This window comes from Rhododendron vialii, chromosome 4a (assembly GCF_030253575.1).
Source record: "Rhododendron vialii isolate Sample 1 chromosome 4a, ASM3025357v1".
NCBI lineage: Eukaryota > Viridiplantae > Streptophyta > Magnoliopsida > Ericales > Ericaceae > Rhododendron > Rhododendron vialii.
In genome coordinates this window covers 38,343,201-38,356,578 of record NC_080560.1, presented here as the reverse complement: position 1 = coordinate 38,356,578, position 13,378 = coordinate 38,343,201, and the positions used below count along the sequence as shown (strand labels likewise).

Below are 13,378 nucleotides of genomic sequence, written 5' to 3'. Positions count from 1 at the left end.
TGTTTAGTTGTATAAAAAATGAGAAAAATATTTTACATGAATTGCAATAGAAGGCAACAGGTTCATTTCAGAAAATAACTTACGAAATATTTAAGGATGAGTCATTTTCATCTAATTAATGAAAAATGTTTTACACTGCTAAGTTTTCTCGATCTTCAGTCATGACTAACGTTCAATTCCAATATTCTCAGATCTCTCCACTATTCAATACCCCCCTCTTCCTATACTATTTTGTTGATTTCTAAAAATATTTTTTAAGTGCCAACAAAACATCAAAAAATAAAAGTTTAAAATTTGTTTTCTGAAAAAATATTTTACATAGAAATTTTTTTACTACATTGTAAAATATTTTACATCGCAACAAACGGAGCCTAAGTGAAAAGACGATTTTATCCTCCTCTGGTATTTGTTGAACTTGGTGTTGGAAAATGCAATTTGACCTAAGAGTATTCAGCTTTTCTAGCTTTATCTTAGATATTTTTAAAAATATTTAGGTAAAAATAATTTTTTTTAAAATTTTTCAAGACGAAACAATAATAATCAATAAAAATTTTAAAAGCAAAATTAACAAATGCGTGAACCATTGGTTAATGGTTATGGCGTCACGACTTACGAGCTGGAGTCGTGCGTGAACCATGTGGACTACTGTTGAACTACAGCACTACTGTATGATTTTCTAAAAAAAAATACTAAATCAAAACAGCACGGCAGACAGGGAAAGATTATTCAGTGCTTTAGGTACAACAGCCACGTGATTTTCCAAACTAATTCTCTACCAAACATATGTGTGGTCTTCATCATAAAGTGTGTGAATCGTCTACAAATCTAAAAATGGCCTGCCCTGTTCTGTTTAGATTTTAAAGGAGATTTTTTAAAGTAATAAATAAAGAGATATAGGTAAAAAAAATTATTAAAAACCGTACACAAAAATTTTGACTTAGGAAACCCAAACAAATTAGCATGAGTTTGGACACCGCTATGTGGTGCCCGGAGCTTAGAATAATTACTTGGAGATTCATCGTATTGTCCAGGTTCATCCTCCCAAATGCACGGAAGAGAAGAGAATGTCTAATTCTTTCTCTACCCGAATCCAATCCAATCACCTACATAAATACTCCATTATAAATCCCCACCCTTCCCACCTTCACCATAACTATACGGTCTAAACTGGACAAATTCAAAATTTCATCAAAGATTTCATACCCTTCACCCAATTGGAATTACACTTAACCAATTAAGTATTAACAAAACCCAGAAACAGCTTCAGCATTTCCCACCTCCAATGGCATCAATGGCCGCTCTTTTCACCCAAACCCCATCTCTCTCCTCCCACAAAACCCACAAACCCCAATACACCAAACCCACCAAAATCTCCTTCTCTCCCAACCCAGACCCAAGAAAACACCAAAGAATCTCATGCGGGCTGATCGACCCAGATGGGGGAAAGCTCGTAAACCTCATAGTGAAGGAGCCCCACAGGTACGAGAAGAGGAGGAAAGCCCATTCCATGCCCAAGATTGAGCTGACCCGGATCGACCTGGAGTGGGTCCACGTGCTAAGCGAGGGGTGGGCCAGCCCGCTCCGTGGGTTCATGAGAGAGTCGGAGTTCCTCCAAACTCTTCATTTCAACTCGCTCCGAGTTGAGGGCGGCGTTGTGAACATGTCAGTGCCGATCGTTTTGGCTGTCAATGACGCGCAGAAGGGAAGGATTGGGGAGTCGAGTGCGGTGGCTCTTGTGGATTCCAGTGGCGTCACGGTGGCGATTCTTAACAAGTAAGGGCATTTTGGTCACTTTCTATTTGGAATTAGTTTGGTTTGATATTCTACTTGGGCATGCATGTCTGAAATAGTAATGGGTATGTGATGGTTTTGGGTACCCATGATGTTTTTTTTTACTCTCTAATGATGTCATGATGACTTGCGGAGTATATTGAGTTGACAAAGTGGAATGTGTGATAATCCGGCGTTCGGCCTAGCTTACATACACCCGTTTGACAACAATGTGTGTACCCGTTTGACAACAATGCGAGTCCAAGTGTTTGCAAGTGTAGTGTGTGGGGCTCTAGATCTGGATTAGGTCACCTGTGTCTAGCCTCGAGTTCAGCTGTGGTTCGCACCTAGGTTCCTCGCTTGACTTGCACAACGAAGCACGTCTAAGAGACCACGCTGGCCGGCTACCGGGACGGCCCTCCGAGGAGCAAGTCAGAAAGTGCAGAGAGGAGTAGGAAAGTACTAGGGTTTGTGGGTGGCAGAGAGTGGACCTCTTAGGGTTGCATCTTTTCCTTTATATAGGGTCTCCAGACTTGCTCCCCAAGCTGGGGCGTGTGCCAAGCACGCTTAGGTAACCGCCCTTGGCCTACGTCACGCTTGACGTCAATGATAACCGCTTCGAGTGACGTCATCCCCGTCACTCTGGATAAGTTAGTTACGAGCACCAGGACAAGCTGCCAAGGGAAACATGGCCATGCCCAGTAGTGTTCGGCCGAACACTGGGCTGACCCGTAGAGGGTCAAGTCTTCTTTTTGTACGAATCAATAGCCCTCAACCGTCGGTCTGAATTCTGCTGTGGTCGAACCCTGTTTGACCCTTCTAGGCAGGATTAAGGGGTTGGACCCGGCCATTTGCAGAGCATAGTGACCTTGACCGAACCGTCATATTCGGCCTACTACATAGTGTGTGTGGGTCCTTAGAGTGTTTGTGAGCACGTACATATTTGTGTTTTTTTAAGTTTTGCCCTTATTTACGTTAGATAGCTTGATATAGATTGTTGGGTCCATTCCCTAACGACTTAAGATTTTGGGAGTTTTGGTAACTTTCATGGTATCAGAGCTATGGCTGGGTGAGGTCTTGGGTTCAAGTTTATCTGTTTGCATTTGTTTCCCGTTTGCATTTTGCTTCTCCCTTTCATATTCTGTTTCGATCTATCTATGAGAATTTCCATCTCTACGTGCAAGACAGGGGTTGCACCTGAGAGAGGGTGTTAGATGGCTTGATATAGATTGTTGGGCCTATTTTCTAACAGCTTAAGCTTTTGGAAGCACTGGTAATTTAACAATTTATCCCCAGTCGTGACTTTAAGAGCAAATCTCCAGTGACCACAAGGGTTTTTTTTTTTGCTAATGGTGGGAGTTGAATCTGCGAGTATAACCCTTACTTGGTGTATTGCTCCCACTAGACCAACCTGGTTGAGTGAAAGTTTTGATTGATACTCAATGAAGGTCATTTAGTTCTTAGGTTAGGTTGTTAAGAACTGTTTTTTTTCAATGTAGGTTTTGGAGCTTAAGTTATAAATTAGAAATAGTTCATGAGATTTCTACTCCGTTCAAAATTTTCTTGAGCTGTAGGATTAGTCATGAATATCAAGAATATTGAGAAGTGCTTTAATGCAAAAGCTATGAAATTCTACATGATCCATCTACCAGTGAAAGCATGACAAATCCAGACACGTTTGAGTTGAGCATCTAGAAGTGTTAGACTCCATTGCTTAATATGACCTTCTAATGACTTGACGTACATGCCTTGATGTACATTTGGTTTTGCCTTCGCTGAGTATCTGTAAGGTGGATGTTGCTTTTACTTTTCTAATGATCCTTGTTTTGCTTCTGGAATAATTAAGCTTCTGTTTGATGGTATGGGTCCAATGAGACATAGAACGGTCAGTTTGCAGTTAAGTTTTTAGAGTTAAGTTTTATCTTTGAACAAGTGTGATATTGATTTGATGTCATTTTATTCTGTACTGTATGGTAAGTTTGGTTAGTATGTAACATGTATTCTGCATTTGTTTGAGTTTGGCCTCGGAAACCATAGTCCATATGGAAATTCCTAGTTTAGAATGTCAAATATCTTTCACTTAACATGCAACTTGTTTTACAAAAAGAGCAACTTTCACCAGTTCGCGTTTTTGGTTGCTTTCTTCAATTTCATTTGTTAGGAGAGATTCCTATCTTGGTTATTGTGCACTCCCAAGAGATACTTGATGACAAGAGAACATGTAAGGTAGCACAACGTTTTGATTCTGTTCTGAAACCTTTTTGATGTATGATTCACTTTCTAAAATGAGTTCGTTCAAGATGTGAAATTTCATGTTTTCTTGGTTTGCTGAAAACAATGTCCTCGCCCCATCCATTGACGCTGGGATGTGTCTTTGATGCTCAGTTGCTCACTATGCTTTGGGTTTTCTACAAAGAGAAGAATTTACAAGCTGATAAAGAATGAATCTTGGAACTCCAAAGACTTTCTCAAGCTCTAGGATTGAGTTTTCCTCCAGATATTTTTAGCACTGAAGTTGGTGTTTATTTCATATTAAGCAGATTTAGTTTTATGGTTATAGCCCGTTGGTTACGATGCATTGGCAGTCGAATCCGCTTCCAGTCTAATCAGACATGTAGCTATTGCTCATTGGCAGGATAAATCACATAGCTGATTCACTAGTTGGGTGCCATAACTGTGTGACTAGATTGATATGTCCTGTTGATTTCTATGATTTATGGCATTTTCAACTAAATTGCCAGTGTTTACCTGTCATTAATTGTCAAATCCTTGGTTTCACCGCTTTTTAATGAACTTTTTTGCAATATGTGCGAGGTCTTATTTAGTTTATAACTCCTAAATCAATGGATTGCCTAGAGTTTCTTATATGTTCCCATTTTACACAATGAATTGTTGCAGTATAGAGATTTACAAGCATAACAAAGAAGAACGAATAGCAAGAACTTGGGGCACTACTGCCCCTGGTTTACCTTATGTCGAGGAAGCCATAACCAATGCTGGAAACTGGTTGATTGGGGGTGATTTGGAGGTTATAGAGCCAATCAAGTACAACGATGGTCTCGATCGATACCGGCTCTCCCCTTCAGAACTCCGCGAGGAATTTACAAGGCGCAATGCTGATGCCGTGTTTGCTTTCCAGCTCCGGAATCCAGTGCACAATGGTCATGCTTTGTTGATGACAGACACGCGTCGCCGGCTTCTTGAGATGGGATATAAGAACCCCGTCCTCTTGCTTCATCCCTTGGGAGGATACACCAAGGCAGATGATGTTCCACTTAGTTGGCGGATGCAGCAGCATGAAAAGGTTTGTGTAACTTCTCTACCTTTCGTCAATCACCACATTTGTCCATGTTTGGATTCAGTTAACTTGAGAAATCCAGGGTGGAGATCCAAGAAACAGAATACTAGGGGGCCAAGGGTTAACCTTGGCTTACAAACCCATGTCAACATTTTTCTTTCACGGTTTCAACAGTTAGGTCATTTTTCCTGGTTTGGATGCGCAATTAAACACGCATCACCAGGGGTGGAGATGCAAGAATCAGAATATGGGTGTTTTTTCTAAGGTTCAATTCGGTGAATGGCATAGTGTAATCCAGTTAGAGGTTTGGATATCCTAGTAGGGACCCATCACCCGTTATGCGTTTTGGAAAACTCAGAAGCCTGTTTGGTTTAGTTTTAGTTTTAGTTTTTCTGTTCTACAACATAGGAAACCTGTCCGAGCAAAAAAAAAACATAGGAAACCTGTCTGTTTTCTGTTTTATTAACATAGGAAACTTGCTGGTGAGCAAGTTTCAAAACTTGTTTTTCAGGCAACTTTTTAGAAAACTATGCATTTTGTAGAAAACCGCTGAAAAGACGTTCCAATTTTGGTCACAAACTGTTTGGTCAAGAATTAATACAATGAGTATTGATTTTTCTTAATAATTGGACTCTTTCCTCAGGTACTTGAAGATGGGGTTCTTGATCCAGAGACTACGGTGGTTTCTATATTCCCATCACCAATGCACTATGCTGGCCCTACTGAGGTGCAGTGGCACGCGAAGGCTCGGATTAATGCTGGGGCCAACTTTTACATTGTGGGTCGAGACCCAGCTGGCATGAGCCATCCGGTTGAGAAAAGAGACTTGTATGATGCTGATCATGGAAAGAAGGTGCTGAGCATGGCTCCTGGATTGGAGAGGCTAAATATCCTGCCATTCAGGGTATACACACCATTCTAGCTGATACTTTTCGATCATCAATAACTTTTTAAACTTTAGTTGTTAGGAAATAGGCCCGATATTGTAACTATCTGATAGTCTCCCTCACGTGCACAACCCTGTTTGCTTTGGAGATATAAGATAAGCATAATACACTAGAGAAAACTGCAAACAGACACTTGAATCCAGGACCTGTCATAATGTAGAAGGATAACTAAATAGAAAATTCATCAGATAGAACTCCAATAAGCCTAATTATGTAAATTTACCTGGTAGACAAAAGAGTAATGCTTACAATTTTACAGTTACATGCCCTTATAATCACTCATTCTCCAAATTGGTTAAGACCCAAATTGTTCATTGTTGATACTATTTTGTTCAACTGCAGGTGGCAGCTTATGATAAGACTCAGAGTAAGATGGCATTCTTTGATCCCTCTAGGCCTAATGATTTTCTCTTCATTTCGGGCACCAAGGTAAAATATATTTTCTCTAAGTATTGCAAACTTTTCTTAAGCCAGATAGACTAAGCTAAAATTGTTAAAAAAAGAAAGACAAAGAAAGAAAACTATGAACGAGGAAATTCTCTACTTTTTTCTTTTTCCTTTATTGACACGACTGAAATTGAAACACCTGCACTACAATTATGGTCATAATTCAAGCATGTGAGTTGTGACTCATCTGATTGATTGGTTGCTTTTGCAGATGCGAACGCTTGCTAAGAACAGGGAGAATCCTCCGGATGGATTTATGTGCCCCGGCGGTTGGAAAGTTTTGGTGGATTACTATGATAGTGTGGCTTCCAGTATGAATGGCAAAGTTCCTGAACCGGTGCCTGCTTAGATTGGTTTGCTGCTTCAATCATGTATTGCACCCATTTTGGAGAAACTTCAACCCTTTTTATAAATCTCTAAACATATCAATGTTCTGTTCTAAAGATTCTCTGTCCACCTCTGATGAATTATTTGAGGCGTGTACAGACACACAAGTTTTTAGCCTCGACCCTGTAATTATAGATCCAAGGACAGTATATGGAAATTCTGCAAGTGCATTTGTGTGCACAATGTGTTATAGTGGATTTGTGTTTTTGAAAAAGCAAAAAACAGTTTTGGGGTGCATCTGAATCCGTTGAGCATATGTTGCCTGAATGTAAATGGATTCCGGCTTGTTTGGCGAAGTATTCCCCTGAGATCCTGAATGATCTTGGTATCTTGTCCATATTTTTTCATTGGTTTTTGCTCAAAGCATCGGCACTGGCATTCCTGGGTTTTCAATGGAGAGCCTGAGCAAGCTAGCTGTCATTTGTTGGTGTATTTGGAGAGCTGAGAACGATCGGGTTTTCCAAAAGTCACCCCCTACAGCCTCTTCGGTGGCAGTTCAAGCTGAGAGCCAATGGATGGAGATGTCCAGAGTCCTCTGTCCTGATTGCTCCTCGTCAGTGTCTAGTTCCAGGGCCTCCTCCCCCAGTATCTCTTGGACTCCCCATCCATCAAACTCTGTTAAAATAGATTGCGATGCATCTTGGAAGGCGAGTTACCAGATGGGATTTGCAGGAATTGTAGTTTGCAGTCACACAAGCATGCTCTTAGATGGCAGAAGAGTTAAACATCTCAGCACCTTCAGCTTTGCTCTATGAAGCTCTAGCCCTTCATGAAGTGCGTTCAACGGCAAAGTCTCTGCAACTCTCAGATATTCAAACATCTACATCTCATTGTGTCTTTGAGCTTGTTGCGCCATGGGAATGTGGGGTGATTATACAAGATATCAGGTCTCTTGCATCTGAGCTTCGTCTCTCTATTTCATTTTACCCAATTCCAGCTGCTAGAGAGGCAATTATCTTTCCGCTCAGGTCCAGATTTACCAGCAGCAGAAAAGCATTCTGTATTGCATTACATTAAAATAAAGGAGGAGGTTTTTAACGCGAGATTTAAAAACATCTCTCTGCGGCACCGGTATTAAGTACTCGGTTAATCTTGATTCGATATTAAAAGTATCTTGGGTTTCTAGAGAAGCTAACAATACCGCTCATTGGTGGCCTCTCCTAACCCTTGTTAGATGTTTTTCTTTACCCGCTGCTCTTAACTGCGATTTTGTCAGTGGTTAGTATGAAATTTGGTCTGTTTAAAAAAAATAAAAAATAAAAATGTATATTCTGAAACTTAAAAAGATTTTTTGCATGTGAAATAACAAAAGAACAGCGTTTTCTTCCTGGACCTCTATTTATCCGGGTTTGATTAGAAAGGATTTTGGTAAAGAAAACCCCTATTATATGCAATCTGATTAAGGGTCATCATTTAGTTCGAAGGCCCGCGACTCGTCCAAAGTTTGCCCGGCCCGCCGGACTATTATCCTGCCTGAGCCTGTAAAACGGGCGGGCTAGCCCAGCCCGTAGTTTGTAATGGGCGGGCTCGGGTCTATGAATTTTTACTCGGCCCGCCGGTGGTACCTGCCCAAAAGCCCACCAACGGGCCCGCCTATTAGTCCAAAATCGCACAAAACCCTTTCTTTTTCCCTTGGTTTAGTTTTGCCTAAGGAAATTTAAGCCTGCCCGTTGGCTCGCCCCGCTTTTGGCCCGCCCCGCCATTTGGGTTAGCCCGTGGGCCGGGCTTGGGTTTCAATTTATGGTAGGTAACCCGGCCGGCCAAAAAGACAAAGCCCGATCGACCCGGCCTGACCCGATGATGACCCTTAAATCTGATGTAATCATGTGAAGGGCTAAATTCTACTCCGTACCATAAGAGCAAGTACACCAGAACATCTATAATTCCTATTTTGCTATTTTACCTAAGAAAAGTATAAAAAGCCCACTTGCAGCTGCTTCAGGGAAAGGGCATGTATTTCTCATTTGTGAACAGTGGTGAGCTATTTCTACCGAAGATCTGTTCATTTGCTACCCATTAAAAAATTAGTTTATTTCTCCTCTTTTTCACTCATAACACTATTTATGGTCTCTCACTCACTCTTTTTCTCTAAAAGTAATTGTATTTTAATAGAGAATATGTTAAATAAATAGTGTTGGTGTAGTGTTAAAAGAAATATAAATATGTAAAATAAAAAATGTGTACTGTTCAAGAGTTTTTTTAGCAAACGAACAGTAAACTTGCTCTGGATGTTCGGACAAATAAGCCAAAGTGGCTTATTTTTTGTCTTTATTCAAATTTTTTTCGTATCACTCGGCTTATTCTCATTTTTTTGGAGATTATTGCATCTTTATGATGAGAGGAATCTAAAAAGTATAAAATTTTGATCGAAATCCAATATTTTTTGAATAAAGACGAAAAATGTGGCTTATTGACTTATTTTTGTTTTTATGTGAATTAGTTTGGCTTATTTTTTGTGGGAAAGCCAATGGCTTTTTTAACCGAAGAAGCCCTAAAAGGGTAAAGTTCTTACCACTATAAAGGGTAAAGTGGACTTCCACGACCTTTCCTTTTGAAAAAGAAAAAGAAAAAGAGCAGTGGAAGGGTCCAAGTTCCAAAGAAAATGCAGTGCCACGATCAATGATGACCTTAGCATTGGAAAAAAAGAACATCTCTCAGCCACGAGAATTTTTTTTTGGTGCCGGATGAATACCACTGGATGCCTGAGCAGCTCATCCGGACCTTCTAAAAGTGTATTGAACCGTTCAAATTGAATTCTTCTCCCTCCTGTCACCCCACCACCCTCTCTCCTCTTTCTCTCTCCTTTTTATCTCTTCAAATCTAAGCAGTTCAAAACCGAAATGGATGGTTAAGATACGCCGGACGGACACCACGTAATACCCACCCAGTACTAAAAAATTTCTCCCCCCCCCCACAGTTAATCAAGAAAGCTCAAGCTTCAACACCACTCAAACTTGTAGAACTAGACCCACTCGTTCGCAAGATCTTATGAAAACCATAATTTCACACCCATTAATTATGATAGGATAAAGAATATTGTAGAGAAATTTGATATTCACACTCTCTTTTTTATCACGTTTTTTGGCTTGATTTTGCCTGCAAGACCGAGGAGAAGAGTGCGTGTGAAAGACTAACCAAAACTCAGATTAATTCTCCATCCCATTTCCACCCTGGCTACCTCTACAAAGATGATCGAAATTTTTTTACGATGACTTTTTGTTTGATTGCTCGCGTGCGACAGTGCTCCGAAACAGCGACCCAAACTGGCCCACCTTTGGAATTTTGCCGTGCCGTGCCGCTCTTGAAAGTGTCGTATTTGCGTTGTGTCTGTGCCGGCCTGACCCGTGTAATACCTCCGATCTGGAACTTAAATCCTGAATGAAAGATACGCATATGCATGCCTACGTCGGCATATTTGTACATGAAGACATATAATAGAATATAGAATCGAAGGAGATATGATACTAGGTAGATTTGATTGGACGTTCTTCTTTGTCACGAAGTGCTTGTTTTCCTTCTTCTGGACTCTTTCTCCAGTGTGACCCATAAAACTGCGATCGCATTTACTAAAGAAGAGCTGTGCTACGTACACAAACTATTGTGCACAGTTTGCTGTGCACGAATCATTTCTGACTAAAGAATAGAGGTGGGTATTGTATCGTGCCGCATTATTTCAGGTTTCGTGTCATTTCGGATTCATGTCAAAATAGTACATATTAACACAAATTTTTAGATATTTTGACGTGTTTAAAAATCGTGTCGTATTCGACTTGACATGATTAAGACCCGTTTATTATTTTAGTATTCATAAAATTATATACTTTCCAATATTGTCCATTGGAAGTCCAAATGAGGCGGGTTATACCACCGGGTCTGCTATGGGTGAGACGTGATTAGTCTTTTTCCTCCCCACATGTTAGAGCTTCCAATTAATCAAGGAGAGATACTTATTCACGGAGGAATTGTGAATAAGTTGATCATTGATGCTGCAAATCTCATCCGTCCGTTTCGGTAATCAACGGTCCAGATTTTTAAAAAAAAACTTTTACGGAGAAGTTCTTTTAAACTCTTACCCCAGAAAAGTTCTTTTATTAAAATCCGTACCCTTCAAAATACTTTTGGATGCGCACGATTCTTCTCCGTATAACTTTTTTACGGAACCTTCGTAAAAAAGTTTTTCTCTTAATCAACAACATTGCATAAGGAAAAATGAATTAGTAATACATTTTTCATTTCTGAAATGGACTCCTCAAGAATCAGGTTATCCTGACAATTCACAGGAGTAAGAGAAGTTTGTAAATTTTGTAAGTCTACACTATATCATTACTGGTGCAGATGATGGGAAGATTTCAAATCTTCCAAAATTATTATATCATCTCATTAATAGTTTGGCTAATCAAGCAAAACAATCTTTGTGTCTAAACCCAAGGGGTTGGCCAAGTGCTCTTAGCTTGAGACTTAGGTGTTTTACTCCATCTTAAGGTCTCAAGTTCGATTTTTTTTGCCAACAACTTTTGGAACCACCTCACCCCCACGTGTAAACGTGTGAAACAGTTGTGGAAAGACTGTAGAGATTAGTCCATGATGTGTGCAAGCTATCTCGGGTCATTTTAAGGGCATAACCATTAAAATAATCTGTGTCTAGGATTCTTCCCCAAGAACACTCCCTAACTGATCCTCTCTCTCTTTTTTAGGGCTGTACACGATTCGGATCGGATCGGATTTGTATGAATTCAATCCTAATCCGTATCTCACGGTTTTTAGAAAATGCAATCCAATCCTAATCCAAAAGTCTTACAGTTCGGTCCCGATTTTATCCACAAATTCCCTTCCAAAAAAATAAAATGATGCTACTACCACGATCATATTCCAAATAAAAATGCAAACACTAATTTCCATAAACATTGTCCAAATTGTAAAGGTAGTAAAGGCATTAAGGCAATAAACATGGTAAAGGCAGCGAAGCAGCAACCAAATAAAACTAAGCATTGTCCAAAATACACAAATTCTGGTAAAGCATGATCTACTTATTACATCCCATAAAAACCAAACAAAAAATAGCAAATTAGTTTCTCAAAACAAACAAGCAAATTAGTAAAATTATAATTATTTATATATATTACACACATATATCTATATTTTTATTTTTTTTAAATATCTCACGGTCTGGTTCGGTTAATCCACGGTTTTGAAATGAAAATCCAATCCTAATCCGTATCTCAAGGTTTTTTAATTTTCAAATCCGTGTCCGGACTATTAATCCACAGACAAAATCCAAAAAGCACGAATCGGATCGGTCCGGACCGGTTTCACGGTTCTCGATTTTTCTTGGACAGCCCTACTCTTTTTAGTGGACCTTTGGCAAACTCTTGAATATTCATTGGAAATGATTTTGGCACTCTATATTTTGATAATTACACTTTAATATTTGTCTTTTAGTGTTTAAAATAAGCATAAAATAATTTTTCACACACATTAAAGGACAAAATTTGAAGCGTGATGATAAAAAACTGGAGTAAAAGAATCATTTTCTTAATGAAAATTAGAGAGAGGGAAAAAAAGAAAAGAAAAGAAAAGAAAAGGCTACCAGGTCCCAACACGTTTCATGTGAAAAAGGAGGAATGTCCTGAAAAAACATGACAACAGGCGTCCCACACCAATTAACACGCCGTGCCCTTATGTTCTGCGCCGCGCTTACAAAATAGCTGGCCCAGAAAAGGGGCATTGTCACTCTAATCGAAATATTCCTCAAAACAAAGAATTAATATCACAATCCTTAGCGGAAATTGATTTTAGCCTTTACAAAATAGTGATAAATTAAGAGGCCGGCAAAACATAATCATATACAATCACCTGTGAGCTTAATTTACTTAATTACCAAATTCCTCTTCCATACAATTTAAACCTATTTTTGACCAAAATGAGGTCATTCGCTTTAACTGGTCTTTCCCGTAAGGCCGGCAAGAAATCGAGCTACTTTAGCCGAAATATTGCCGACCTTTAAGTGAGACCAAGTATTCTCTATTCCCAAAATTGATGTCTCGATCCCTTTGTAATATATTCTAAATCGCATGATCAAATCGTCGAATATTAAAACACTTGCATCTTTAGAAAAAAAAAACAAATTTTGGGTGCTTATCGGTTACCACATGGCACCCAAGAGGTATCCAAGACCAATCACCATTTGTCATACCCGCAGCTTACGTAAAATACCAAGACAACAGTAATCGACGTTCGCTCTTTAAAACAATCATATTTAGGATGAGTATCCTTGTATGATGAAATACCAAATTTGCCAAAAAAAAATCTCTCCAAATCTTTAGATAGGATCATATCTCTAAAATATTTTCGGGGTCAAGGATTTTAGGGTACAGAGAATATCCCGGTGTTGTACTCCTATGAAGTTAATGATGTCAAGAAAGATGTAAAGCGAATGTTCCACCACATTACCTTTATCTTTATGGCAAATGCTACAAGGTGCCCATGGGACATAAGTTTGGGGCACTAGTTTGAAGCAATTTAAATGCTT

At 39.4% G+C, this 13,378-nt stretch overlaps 1 protein-coding gene across 1 annotated transcript; it reads left to right on the top strand.

The window, feature by feature from the left end:
- The first annotated feature begins 1,034 nt into the window (after nucleotides 1-1,034).
- LOC131324230 (ATP sulfurylase 1, chloroplastic-like) lies at nucleotides 1,035-7,148 on the top strand. The gene is made up of 5 exons (XM_058356114.1): nucleotides 1,035-1,773; nucleotides 4,669-5,074; nucleotides 5,712-5,972; nucleotides 6,358-6,444; nucleotides 6,674-7,148. The coding sequence occupies exons 1-5, from the start codon at nucleotides 1,283-1,285 to the stop codon at nucleotides 6,809-6,811; spliced, it is 1,383 nt and encodes a 460-aa protein (XP_058212097.1). The 5' UTR covers nucleotides 1,035-1,282; the 3' UTR covers nucleotides 6,812-7,148.
- The last annotated feature ends 6,230 nt before the right edge of the window (nucleotides 7,149-13,378 follow it).